The sequence below is a fragment of the Choristoneura fumiferana genome, chromosome 7 (assembly GCF_025370935.1).
Source record: "Choristoneura fumiferana chromosome 7, NRCan_CFum_1, whole genome shotgun sequence".
NCBI lineage: Eukaryota > Metazoa > Arthropoda > Insecta > Lepidoptera > Tortricidae > Choristoneura > Choristoneura fumiferana.
Window position 1 is genome coordinate 5,964,309 of NC_133478.1, and position 14,327 is coordinate 5,978,635.

Consider the following 14,327-nt stretch of genomic DNA (forward strand, 5'->3'; position numbering starts at 1 on the left):
AGAAAACGGAACTTAATCATTCAAAATTTGCCTCCGAAATCTTTAGAACCAAAGCCAATCACAAGTCAATCTAATAAAAGTTATATTACAAGTAGATACAGTCACCAATACCAATATCTGACACAAAAAAGCGTGCGTATCTTATCTCTTCTCTACTCTATTTTTAGGGCCAGTAGGATGTATCAGATATTTTTGCACGCTTCGCTGTAGCAGATATTAATGCAGGTGATTGTACTAGCTATTGCCCGCGGCTTCGCTCGCGTAAACCTCCGTCAGTTAAATTAAAATCTAGACAGGCTTTCTATCATGTCCTACTAGATATTTATGAATAACATGCCGCCTAAGTGCCATAAGTAAAACCAGCGGAAGAATATTTAACTTCTTCAGCTTGTATGAGTGACAACACGGAGACGCTCAGGACAGTCTACAAATCATTGCTTTACGATGCAATCACACGCAATATCTTACGCTACAACATTCCCAATACTAACAGCAACAAGATACGGTGTAAAATCGTCTGTATTTTTTGCAATAAATGAAATAAATTAAAGGCCTATAAAACATGCACTTTATATGCGGTACGTGATCAATACTTAGCCTTTTGGCAGATGGTATTTTTAAAGGTTGCTGTAGAATGCGAACGCTAATTGCTAATTTAAATGCAATAACGTGGACACCCTACATTGCTGTTAATTTATCATGACTGGATGCTATTCCTTGGAATTAAAAAAATACTATGAATATACTTTATTTAATGGACAACTCACATCAAAATACCTTCCTATGACGCCAGACAGCCTGTTTTATACAACTATACTATACTTAATTTAAAAAAAAAACATTATTTATGGCAATGATGGTCTTTCCGAAAGCGCTAGTAGTATAAAAAAGTGACACGAAAAATATCCCTTCGCGGCCTACTTGCAGAACAAACGTTTGATATTTGTAGTTCTGGGATTTTTCTAAAATCCTAAGGGCCCGACTACACATAGCGACTTGCATGCGCAAACGGCTTGTGCAAAAATTGGTGCAAAAACTGTGTGTCATCCAAAAACCATTTGTGTGGTATACCGTTTTGCCTTCTTAACGCACATGCTTGCTTGTGCTAGTTGGAATTTGTGCAAGCATGATTGGGCCTGTAGCCGGACCCTAAGGGAATTCCGAAAACTAACCGTGACTCTACATAATATACTCGTCAATACATAACATTAAGATACCAACATTGTTTACAAACAGCACCCACACGTCACGCTTGCAACACCTCATTATCCGCTGATGCTAAACGTTCATTGCCCGTGACAAATCGCGCTTGATATACGGCCCCGTTAATCCGTATATAGCCAGCTTTGTGATTTAAGCCCACTGGCGCAAGAGGTGATTTAGGACCTCGGAGTTGCTTTGAAAGTTCGTGTCGATAAAATATAAATACTAGCGGTTATACGCGGCTTCGCGCGCGTAAACCATCGCTTTAATCCAGCATTTGAAATTAAATTTCTGGATTTTACTACATTCTCGTGGGAATTCCCAAAAATTTAATCGTAGTTTTCATTGACGTTGTACTAAAAATAATCGTGCCGAATCACTCTAAGGCCAGCGGTTGAGATTTCGAGATTTTATTACGATCCTGTGGGAATATTGGGATAGAAAGTAACCTATGTGCATTCTAGTTGTCCGACTAGGTATCTACCTATATACCAAATTTCGCATTTTATTCATTTTTGATCTGTGAATTATAATTTCACGACAACATCACAAAGCGATTTTCTTATTGCTGAACCAAAAGTCTATTGTCTATGGTACTGGCTACTGTATAGAAAAAAAAAATACTAATCTGCGCGTAGAACTAAAAAGAGATTCGGAAATAGAACGTGGTCATTTGAATACGTGTCCTGGCAACTTATGACAGGGGAAGACAATAATTGCGAATAATAAAATTAAATGTGACCAATGTGACGAAGTCTCTATGAGTTCATTGTCTAACGCGTTCACATTTTACACGTGTCGCAGAGACGAAGCTGTGGTACACGTTTTCGTAGCAGGGAGCCAAAGTAAAAATAGTATAGTTAATAGTTACGGACGTCTGGAAACCTAACGTCTGAATTAATGAATGAAACAGTGTATATGGCTGAAACAGGTAGTCTCTCTTGGGTCGGTTCCTCATGACAGAGGATCGTGATCAGTATCAGGGTTTGCATCGGGAGAGGAGAAACTGTCTCCAGCGGTTCATCCAGCGCGTCTCCTTCTACCGTTTAGAAATTGGAGGACAACGAGTCTTTCACTTGATCGATTCATCTTGTTGATGTTGGACCGCGCGACCTTGAGCCTCCGGTGTCTTGACTTATCAAGAAACAAACAACAACAATAAACAATACCTCGACGTTTGTACCACATTGCAGTGCACAGTGGCCGAGGTCTCGAGTAGACTGAATTATAGGGACTGAATTATTGCTTAGCAGCGCGAGCTCTTCGAACTACCCGCACTTTGATTACAACTATTATCGGCACTCGTATCCAGAACTACCCGCACTTGGTCGCGATATCTTATTGTCACCCCATCAAGTTTTGCTAGCGTGATAAATCCCGGTTGTGGTATGTTGTGGTTGTGGTGTGTTATGTATGAGAAAAATCACGAAAGAATTATGTTTTATTTTCGATGTCGCTTCTAGCAGATTTCTATCATTCCCAAGGCGAAGTGACGCAGGCGCGGCCTGACGCGTTCAGAGGCTACATTTTCGTACGTGTACAGAATAAGTAATGAGCTGCATTGATTCTGCGAGAGATGTAAACAAACAAACATGGAAATATACAGTGTAGGCACAGAATAAGTAAAGCACAGATGCCTCACTGCCGTCAAAAGTGACGTTTAGAGTTTAGGTATAGGAATCGTGCCGCTCTGTCCATCACAAAACTTGTATTCACTCGCACGCGCCATGTGAAGTAGAATAGCACACTCTAGGGGGCCCCAGACATCTACTTGTAGCGGAAAATAAAATCGCGGAGTGCGCCGCGCCTGGTGTAGGCAGGCTTTGGTTTAACTACGAGCATATTAATAGAAGCCGTGGTGGCCGAGTGGTTTGACCTATGGCCTCTCAAGCAGAGGATCGTGGGTTCAAATCCCGGCTCGCACCTCTGAGTTTTTCGGAATTCATGTGCGAAATTACATTTGAAATTTAGCACGAGCTTTACGGTGAAGGAAAACATCGTGAGGAAACCTGCACAAACCCGCGAAGCAATTCAATGGTGTGTGTGAAGTTCCCAATCCGCACTGGGCCCGCGTGGGAACTACGGCCCAAGCCCTCTCATTCTGAGAGGAGACCTGTGCCCAGCAGTGGGACGTATATAGGCTGGGATTATTATTATTATATTAATAGAATAGTGAAGTACGTAGAGAAAGAGCAAGCTAAAATTGAGATTATGCGAATTCTTCGGGTTCATGCGAGTTCAGCAACGTCCTTACATAATGCATGATTATCAATACGATTTAGACTGGTACTTTAAACTAAGTAGGTAACCTTATTTGAAATTATAATTAACCATTGCGATATCCTTCATCGGTTTAGAGACATTTGGTATACATTTTCACCTATGAGCGAAATGGTTGACTGTATTTTAGTTATGGTATTTTTGTGTTGACGTAATTTTTAAGTTTTTTTCCGCGAAATTCATATAATCTTAAATAATTTGATGAAAAAAGTTAAAGAAAAGATTCAGGAATACGGAGTAAGACGTAAGGTAGTAGTTGCGTTGCGGGTAATAAATACCTGTGTTTATAAGCGGGCTCATACGGAACTGTACAGCCAAGTTAAACCCAGTGATCAACTCAAAATAAGCACTTAAATAAATTATCAAAAGAACATAAAAGTTAACGCAACCTTATCGTAATTATATGGCCACCGTAAACAACGGAATAAAGACACCATAAAATGCTACGTCCAGTAATTTCAGCAAAATATCGCTCGTATGAAAGTTTTATCGCTCAGTAATTTACATCATAAGTGCTTGTAATAAAATTGCAAATGCGCGACGTATAAGGATATCCCATTATTGAGTGTTAACTTCCAACTCAGAAATAAACAAAGCTTCACTACTGTCTAACCAAAATATTTCTTTCACAAATGTTTCCTTTGATCAAATGCATATTTCAGGATTTTCATAAAACTAACCTGTAGAGTTCTTTCACAATCGCCTTGAAATAAATCGTGAATAGTTCACGGTTTCAGAACAAAATGCATCTGGCCAAATGAAACATTTGTGAAACGAAACATTTGTAAAAAAAATATCGGCGAAATTAAAGGAATACCACACAACAAGTGAACAAGTGGAAATTAAAGTGTGAAAGTGTTACCGATGCGTGCTTCTAAGATGACATCGTCTCACTGCCGAAGTGTGACCCCGCCGCTGTCGCGCGCTTCGTCGTCGGACCTCGTGGTGCCAGAGTTGTCGCGTCGTGCGATGTCACCGGACTTGTCATTAGACTTCGCGCGTCACAGAACACTGTCACCTGACGTGCTTGAGCGTTACCGTCCATTATCACCCGATGTGTTGAGATACCGATCACAGAGTCCGGATTTCGCTCGGCGCTCGCGCTCGCCCGGTCGGCCGCGGTCGCTGATGGAGTCCCTATTAGTTGCTAAGATGGAGGCTCTTAGTACGGGGAAGCTAGTGAGGACAGATTCCATGGACAGCTGCAGCAGCTTCGGGTCAATGTCCTCGCTGCCGAGCGACGTGTGTCGCTGCGACGACTGTCTGCTTGGTATAGTGGACTTCTACATGCCGAGCCCCGATGCAAGCAAAGCGTTAAAACGGGTATGTATTTTTTGGCGTTGGCATGGCGAATTGAGGTGTGATTGATGTGCGAATTATGCAGTTATTTATGAGTCGAATCGTGTGACTTTGAGCGAGACATTTTTTATAATACTACAGGAAAATACATACCGTAGGTACATTTACATTACAATTTCATTGACTTTCGATAATTATTGTTATTTTCATAAAATTATTCTTGCCAGCTTCCATTCAAATTGCCTAATTTTTATAGCAACATCCCAGCCTATATACGTCTCACTGCAGGGAACAGGCCTCCTCTCAGAATGAGAGGGCTTGGACCGTAGTACCCACGCGGGCCCAGTGCGGATTGGGAACTTCACACAGAACATTGACTTTCTTCTCAGGTGTGTGCAGGTTTCCTCACGATATTTTCCATCACCGTAAAGCTCATGATTAATTTCAAATGCAATTTCGCACATAAATTATTATAGTATTTTAGTTTTGATTTTGTATGAGTATAGTTTTGAATATTTTGTGTAGGTAAATACTTACCTAATTTAATTAGGTATATGTGGGTCAAATATTGTGAGCCAAATTGATCCATATCTTGAATTAAAAATTAAACAAAAATAATTTATTCTGGCATTAACAACCATGGTGGTTTAGTCATTTGACCTAATAGCTTCTCAAGCAGAGGGTCGTGGGTTCGAAATTTCACGATCTTGACGGTGAAGAAAAACATCGTGAGGAAACTTGTACAAACCTGCGAAGAAATTCAATGGCGTAAAGTACCCAATCAGCACTGGGCCTACTTGGGAACTATGGCCTAAGCCCTCTCATTCTGAGAGGAGGCCTGTGCACAGCAGGGACGTGTATAAGCTGGGATAATCTGGTAGTCTGGTAGTATCAACATGTGTACCTAGAGCTAACCAGAACTGCAGGGTTACTACGAAACTCGAAACTCGAAGTTCGTATCGTACCGTCCCTCTCGCTCTCGTATTAAATAGTATATGTGTCAGAGTAGGGACCGCACGACACGAACTTCGAGTTTCGAGTTTCGCAGTAGCCCTGCTGAATGAGTTTCGTTTTACTGTAATGAGATCATCATACTCGTATCTCTAAACAGTGTAGAGTTTCCGATTACACATAGATATTTATTTGGAGAGGTGGCAGTGTCAGAGCTTGCAGTTGTGTGTATGTACAAGGCGTTGCTTCCGTTGATTTCTTAGACTAGGTCACATAGTTATTTATTACTAAAATATTTACCTCAATGTTTCAAAGTCTTAAAACATGGCAAAATAATCGTTTTAGTTAAACTTCACAGACAATGTATAATTAACATCACAATATAGTCGCGTATCGTTTATATTTGTGTATATTTTTTGATGTTTGTATATTTTTGGCTCTAAGTTTAACCCCTGCTAAATTGTTATAGGAATAAAAGCTAGAAATTACGTCACTATTTAAAACTCACCTTATTAATTAAAAAAAAATGTAGGCGTTGTATTAAAATAGTTGCTCGATTCCAACCATACGCTATCGATGATCGAGCAAGGCGACAATGGGATCGATAACATCTGTCAACGCGCATGATGGATCTTTACGATCGAAACTGGAACAGCTTTTCGCTTCACTATGACAATGTTATCACGATTTGATGATGAATCTGGCTCTTTTAATAAATTAATATGTAGGTCACTGTTTCTATTGCCCGCTTGGATTGAAATGAAGTATCTGATGAACTAATGCAACATCGGCGTTTGTAAGTTTTGCTTTACATTGCGCGCTCTTTGAGATAATAATGAGCAGTGAAGAATACAAATTAGTTAGTGGATATCGAAAATTTAAATTTATCGTGCTACTTTATGATAATGAAAATGTAATCTAGTAAGTTTATTCTGGTGCGATAGCGCTAGTTATTTTATTTAGTTACTAGCTGTTGCCCGCGACTCTGTCCGCGTAGTATTTGTTTGTCGTTATCCCGCGGGAACTATGCAATTTTCCGGGATAAAAGCTATCCTATGTCCTTCCCCGGGACTTAAACTATCTGTATAGGTACCTAATTTCAGCTAAATCGGTTCAGCGGCTTAGACGTAATTGAGTAACAAACATCCAAACGGAACCTGCAAACGTCCAAACATCTTCACAAACTTTTACAATTATATTAAAATATTATAAGTAGGATTAGCAGTTTCAGTTAGACTTAACTGTCATTTGGCGTTTTAAAAATGTCACGGACTGTGTTACTCTAATTAGATAAAAATGGCAACAGTTCTACATTTAGCAAGAACTGTTCCTTGCAAAGAATTCTACTTCGAACATGAACTCTATATACATCCCCAAGATAATATATCATCGTACTCCTAGCGCCATCTGTCTAAGGATCACTGAAGTAAACATGTAGCTGAGCAATGGCGTGCAGTGCGCGCAAGCAAGTTTGGTACTTGCACTTGCTTGGTGTGTTGTGTAATTGCTATTGGTTCCAAGTACTGCTCTTAGATGGCGCTGTAATATGATTTAAAGAAATGTTTTCTAACAACATGGCTTCAGATATCATAATTTTGACATTAGTATCTAATTTAAGTTATTATCCAGTTTGCTAACAACATTTTACCGATTAGTTGAAAAAATATGCAGATATTACTAACATACATACATACCTAATCTACATAGTTTGAGTGAGATAATAATTAATAACTAATAAATATCGTGAGCCAATTGACACTAATTGACCTAGTCACAAATTCACAAACTAAGCAAAGCTTGTATTATGGACATACATATATTGATAAATACATACTTAAACACATTATTACTAAAATAATTAAAAGATTTTATGTCTGGTCATATTACTATAAATAATTAATACCAAATAAAAAATAATTTATTTATTTATTTGTGTCCAGTGCAGGGCCAGTGTTTGAAATATCTACGGTGACATAAAATCTTAAAATAAAATAAAAACGAATATCACAATACAATATGTATAATGACGTAAATAGCTAAATTAACATGTTTGACACTTCGATCTTTGTTAAATGTCAAAATGTTCATGATTTTTTAGTTTACCTATTTCGAAACTGACAAAAGACCAAAGGTAAATATTATTACCACGTTTTATTGAATACAAGGCTAAGTGTAGAAGCTTATTGACGTTTAAAAATTGTCATTCACCGTTAATTATATTCGTATCCAGCTGCGTGTAGAATGTTTATTACGTTACAACTACGTCAGAAAAACTAGCCAAGCGAGTGCTGCATAAATTTTAAAGGCGGTTCTGTTGCTACTGCACGACAGCATTTTAAATAATAATATATTTATTAATAGAGAACATGTGGATGACTGTTTCAGATTTAAAATTATTTAATTTCTAATTATTTGCCGCTTTTGGACGCAAAGATATAAAGCGTAAAAATTTAAAAATGGTGGAGCATTTTTTTAAATTAATTTAATCCAGATCTAAAACAGAAGCAACCCAGTTTGAGCAAATTTCTATAGAGGAATGCCAATAATGTTTATTAATTAAAAATAAGAAAACATCTCTATTTTATATATTTAATTAGTATTTGTATTAGTAGTAAAACTTAATCTTAAATGTATCTAATCTACGGATACAGGATTTTGTAGCATACATTCAGTTTATTTGCTGAATGACTCTAGTAGCATTTTATTACAGAAAAAAGACAATTGCTGTTTTTTGATGTGAAACAAGTGCTACCTGAAAAAATTTTTTTTTGCTTTGAAATAAAATTTCATATCATTCCTTACTGCGATAAGCTATTATCGTTGTCATCCTTACTGAGCCTTATGTAATAACTTAAGATTAACCTACATTTATTCATTACTTGAATTAACGGGTTCAGCATATATCAGCCGTATGAGTCCATTGTTGGACATAGGCCTCTCCATACACCCCCAGTTGCTTTGGTTGGAAGCGACCTTTGGTTGGATCTCGTTTTTAAGGTTGAGATAAAAATTATCTAAATTTTACAGCAAAACAACGCAATATAAAGGTTTTTTCCCTGTCCGCGGATCCCTAAACGCAGACGGGCTGCATTGCGTACAACTAGGCAATTTATTCAGCGGTCGCTATTTTAATACAACTGATTACAATTTATAATCAAGTATCAACGTTGTTAGAACAATAGTCGGCGGTTGGGGTTTAAAAGGGTTTCATTGATTTATTATGCAAGTGCACTTTCTGGGCTCATACTCTGTCAATTTGTTGGTATTTACGAATGTTCTACACGTCTACGTCACGTCACGTCTAGTGCTGGTTTTCAATCAGCGATATGCTGAGCCGGGACCTTTTTATAGCGGCAACACCTTGTCATTATTCTTTTTTCTAACCTGTGTAATGTATCACTGCTGTTATATTTAAATTATTTTCTTTCTTTCTTTCTCTCTTTCTTTTTAAAATTATGTGGTATTTGAAGGTCACGTTTTTATTAATTTTAGCACTCGATCACCGAGACGATGTGAAATAAGTAAGTTTTTTTAGTTATCTTGTACAGGTACAGTGATCAGCAGACCAGCATCAATATCGGACACAATAAAGCCCTCGTAAACGTCTGATACGACTCTATTTCTAGAGACGACGTGTCAGATATTTTTGCACGTTCCATAGTGGCATTAATGCAGGTGACTGGACGAGGGTATAGGTTAGGTTACTGACCTTTAAAAAGATATTTAACTTAATTAATTTCTATCAGGGATGTTATGGAGCTCAGTATCCGTAACCGCAACTGTCGGATATAATAATAAATAATAAATAAATAAATATCAAGGGACAATTCACACCAATTGACCTAGTCCCAAAGTAAACTTAGCAAAGCTTGTGTTATGGGTAAAAAGCAACGGATAAATATAATATCCGAAATAAAAAACTATCCGTTCTGTTTGACGACCAGATGGCCTAGTGGTTAGAGAACCTGACTACAAAGCTTGAGGTCCCGGGTTCGATTCCCGTGTCGAGGCAGATATTTGTATGAAAAATACGAATGTTTGTTCTCGGGTCTTGGGTGTTTAATATGTATTTAAGTATGTATATCTATCTATATCTATATAATTATATTTATCCATTACTTATTTTACAATTGCCACTAAGTCTGTGAATTGACCCGATTCGTAAACCGAAAAATTCGGATACATTCGGATAGGGGCGGAGTCTAAATGCGACATGTTGTGACATGTTTTTGTTTTTGCCCGGCCGAGCCGACAGAACAGCCGCACGCGTCTTCTGCATCTATTGTTTATTATTTCTATTGCAAAGTCGTAATTTACGACTCGTAACTATTACAATTAAAGTCAAGTCATTTATATTCCTATTTGTATTTTACTTTTACACTTCCTTAAAAATCCAATATCCGTAACCGAAACCGAAACTATCGTATAATCCATAATAATTTAACATTCGTAACCGTAACCGAAACCGGTAACTTATGTTTGACATATAATAATATCCGTATTCATATCCAGATCCGAAATGTTATATTCAAAACATCCCTGATTTCTATTAAAATACCTCCGTTTTTAGTTTCAGTACTTTAAATGTTACGGTAGAACATTATGTACCTACATATGCTGTAGATAAATGTATTATACATAAGCAGCTAAAATTATAACCCTTTCCTTTTGATTTTACCGTTGTCGAGTAAAAAGACATCAACGCGTGAATTACAGGTAAATTCCTGTGCCCACTTCTGTTAAATGTGGCAGCTAACCCATCAGATATAACACCTGCATTGAAGGCATAAATGTGTCTTGTGCCAAATAATTTATTTTGTTAGTAACCTGTGTATTAAACGATTGAGCGCAGATATTTTTATTTTTTATTTTTAGTATTGTGACTACTTGTGACTAGGTTACAAGTTTTAATTATTTTGCCTTTCATAATGCGAACTACTAAGGAATGGAATTCGCTCTCGTCGTCTGTATTTCCGGATAAATACAATCTAGGGCTCTTCAAGGCTAGAGTGTATATGCTATTACTGAACCGGTGAGATACACCTTTGGCCTCATCTTCACTTAACATCAGGTGAGATAGGGGTCAATCACGGTCAATTTTATGTGTAAAAAAACCTGTTTCCGTATTGTCTCATCGATTGCATTCACCATCCCTTTCTACCCTAACCCCACACCCTATGACCAAAAGAACTGGTGAAAACGATTGTGATTCCGAGTGCGTTGTACAACAAGTCCTCTGAACGTGATCATCTCTCAGCCGTAGGTCGTGCATTGTTGGACATAAAGCCTCCCCCAGTCAGTCAGTCAGTCCAGTAGTTTCGGTTGGAAGCGGCCTTAACCAGGTCATCCGTCCATCTCGTTGGTGGACGTCCTACGCTGACGTTTTCTGGACGTATAGCCTTGCCAAGCTCCTGGAAGGGCGATACAAATACAGTTTTGGTAAATCTTATTTTAGACAAAACTTTCAAATATACACCACATCCGCTCGATCATTACGTACAACTAGTGTTTACCCGCGGTTTCGCACACATAAATCATTAGGTCCAGCAGCTGAATTGAAATTTCGGGATTTTAAAAATTCCCGTGTGAATTCCCGAAAATTAAATCGTGGTTTTCATTGACATTACACTAAAAACAATCGTGGCAATTAATGACTCTAAGCCCAGCGGTTGTTATTTCGAGATTTTATCCCTAACCCGTGGGAATATCGGAATAAAAAGTAGCCTATGTTTTATTTCAGATGTCCATCTGTCTACATACCAAGTTTCATCCAAATCCGTGCAGCCGTATCAGCGTGAAGGAGTAACAAACATACTCACTCACTCACTCACTCACAAACTTTCGCATTTATATCATAAGTTGGATTGGTACAAAATATAGCGCCCGTACGATATCTTCTTCTTAAGGATCCGTATCCACCAAAGATGTGCGAGGATGTACTGCAAGGAATGTGTTTTTTATAAACCAGTACAAACGCTTTATTAACCTATCCTCGCACAGAACATCTATATCATCATCATCATCATCTATATCATTTTATTTAAGTATGTATCTAAATCTATAAAATTATATTTATCCGTTGCTTAGTACCCACAACACAAGCTTTGCTAAACTTACTTTGGGACTAGGTCAATTGGTGTGAATTGTCCCGTGACATTTATTATTATTATTTATTTATCTATTGGTTTTTATTGGTTCATGAAAAACACACTCCTCGCAACACATCCTCCCCCATCTCTGGTGGGAACGGACCCTAAACATAATGTTTCGACTAACATCCGTTTCGTTTTGCCTCATCATTCAGTGCCTCTCCAATTCCCTTTAAAGCTCATAGGAGCCTCATAGGTATAAATAAGCACATACGAGTACAACCTACGTCCGACGCATAATTATGTGCAGTATGGTCCATTAAGTCAGTAATGGATGACGTCCACGGCCAGATATGGCGTTTGACGCAGTAGAGCAACCGGTCGGGCGCGGAACGCGTTTACTGGAATTAATTGTATTGTGATTGATATCATTTCGGTTTATATAAGTCCCACTGTAGAGCAAAGGCCTGCTCTCAGATTGAGACGGCTTGGGTTGCAGTTTGTTCACATCCGGAGTGGATTGGAGCTTTATACATATCGGCGGCCGATCGTAAAATCCGCCAAATCACGAAATTCCTAGGCATGTCATGAAACGCCGCCATATCGGTTCTGGCACTTCGCCGGCCGCTGCCGTGGCATGCTCGCTTCGCTCGCCCGGTTCGTGCGTTGTGGTCACAATTCATACCAACAACTCCTCGCTTCGCTCGTCGTACCTAAATTTTTCTTTTTTTCGGCATATCACGATGTGCTCGGTATATAGATCTAGGAATATCGACAAATGCGTTGCTCTAATCGATCCGCCGTATTGTTTTTCGGGCACATCGTGATATGCCTGGCCAACTATTAGGCATATCATGAAATGGCGCCATTTCACAATATGCCTAGGAATTTCGTGATCTGGCGGATTTTACGATCGGCCGCCAACAGTTATACCTACCTATACAATCGATTCGATATTAACACAAACACCAAAAAAAACATCCTACTGATTTCATGATTTGGCTAGCTTAGGCAGATCATGAAATTCCGAGGCATATCATGAAACGCCGCCATATCGGTTCTGGCACATCACTGGCCGCTGCCGCGGCACGCTCGCTTCGCTCGCTCGGCCCGTGCGTAGTGGTCACAATTCATACTAACCACTTCTCGCTTCGCTCGTTGCACCTATTTTTTTCTTTTTTCAGCATATCACGATGTGCTCGGTATAAAGCTAGGAATATCGACGAATTCATTGCTCTAATCGATCTGACGTATTGTTTCTTACGCGTATCATGAAATGGCGCCATTTCACGATATGCCTAGGAATTTCGTGATCTGGTGGATTTTACCATCGGCCGCCGACATACACATTGCCATTGAATTGCTCACAGTTGTGTATAGGATTCCGCACAATGATTTCTGTATTATGAATTTTGAAGGTTCAAAAGTGATCAGTTATTTATGACTTTGACTGTGCAGTTAACTTCAATAACTGATCACTTTTGTACCTTGTCGCTTTCAGTCGGTACACAATTTCGTATAGCTATTCATACATGACGTTAAAATGACAAGGTACAAAAGTGATCACTTAATTATGACGTTGACTGTACCACAGCCTTATCTAATTTGTATATAAAATATCAACGGGGCTATGTTCAGCAGCGGGCGTCTTGTGACTGAAGTTGATCATGATGACAACTAAAGGCAACGTTATCTTTAGCGTCTTTAGAGCACCGCTTCTACTTCGCGCAGCTTTAGTGAATATGCAGCCTTATGAATCCTCATACAAAACCTTTTTTGTAGATATTATTTATTGTGTGTGTTGCGGTTCTACATTCTTTTGTTTGGGGGCGACGGAGCGTGTTCAGTATTTTTCAACAATACACAAATATATAATTGTGTATAGTTATTTGATTATCGTCATATCTTTGTCTATTACTGAGTTGGCTCTACCCCCCGCACGATATAATCATCGTCATAGTTGGACGCTGTTTTTCAATACTGAGTCAACTCACTGTCATTTTGCAATACAATGTCAACTGTTAAAATTATTTTCTAAGGGTTGACATTGACATTGTATTGCAGAATTAATCAGGCAGGGTTGACACACTATTGCATAACAGCGTCCAGTTATGGTTTGCCCGTTGAATACCAAATGTTACAGGTCTATGGAGAGGCCTATGTGTACAGTGGACATCCTACGGATATGATGATGATGGTGATGATTATAGAACTTTAGGAAATTATAGTAGAATAAGTTCACTAACGGAATCATATACCTAGTATAATTTTTAATACAAGCTGTTTTTGTGATTAGGTCCTTTTTAATGTATGTATGTAAAATCGTTATTGTACAAAAGAAAAGAAACAAAATATTTAATATTTCCATTGTCATCCAAACTACATACCTAGTATCCCATCATCATTAGAAGTACCTAGGTGAAATTCATCTGAACTAACAAACATTATTAGAAAAAAATATATATATTTTTTCCAAAAGCTGCTTGCTTATAAATTATAGACTAA

General features: G+C 38.4%; 1 protein-coding gene across 4 annotated transcripts in view; it reads left to right on the top strand.

Moving 5' to 3' along the window:
* IP3K2 (Inositol 1,4,5-triphosphate kinase 2) overlaps positions 1-14,327 on the top strand; it is a 243,161-nt gene that overhangs the window by 160,156 nt on the left and 68,678 nt on the right. The window contains exon 2 of one of the 4 annotated variants that reach the window (XM_074089939.1): positions 4,295-4,806. The exons of 2 other annotated variants lie outside the window; for them this stretch is intronic. In XM_074089939.1, the coding sequence (XP_073946040.1) occupies positions 4,348-4,806 (459 nt within the window). In that variant the 5' untranslated portion in view covers positions 4,295-4,347. Of the gene's footprint in view, positions 1-4,165; positions 4,807-14,327 lie in introns of those variants that run through there. One more of the 4 variants, XM_074089938.1, reaches the window with a different exon arrangement.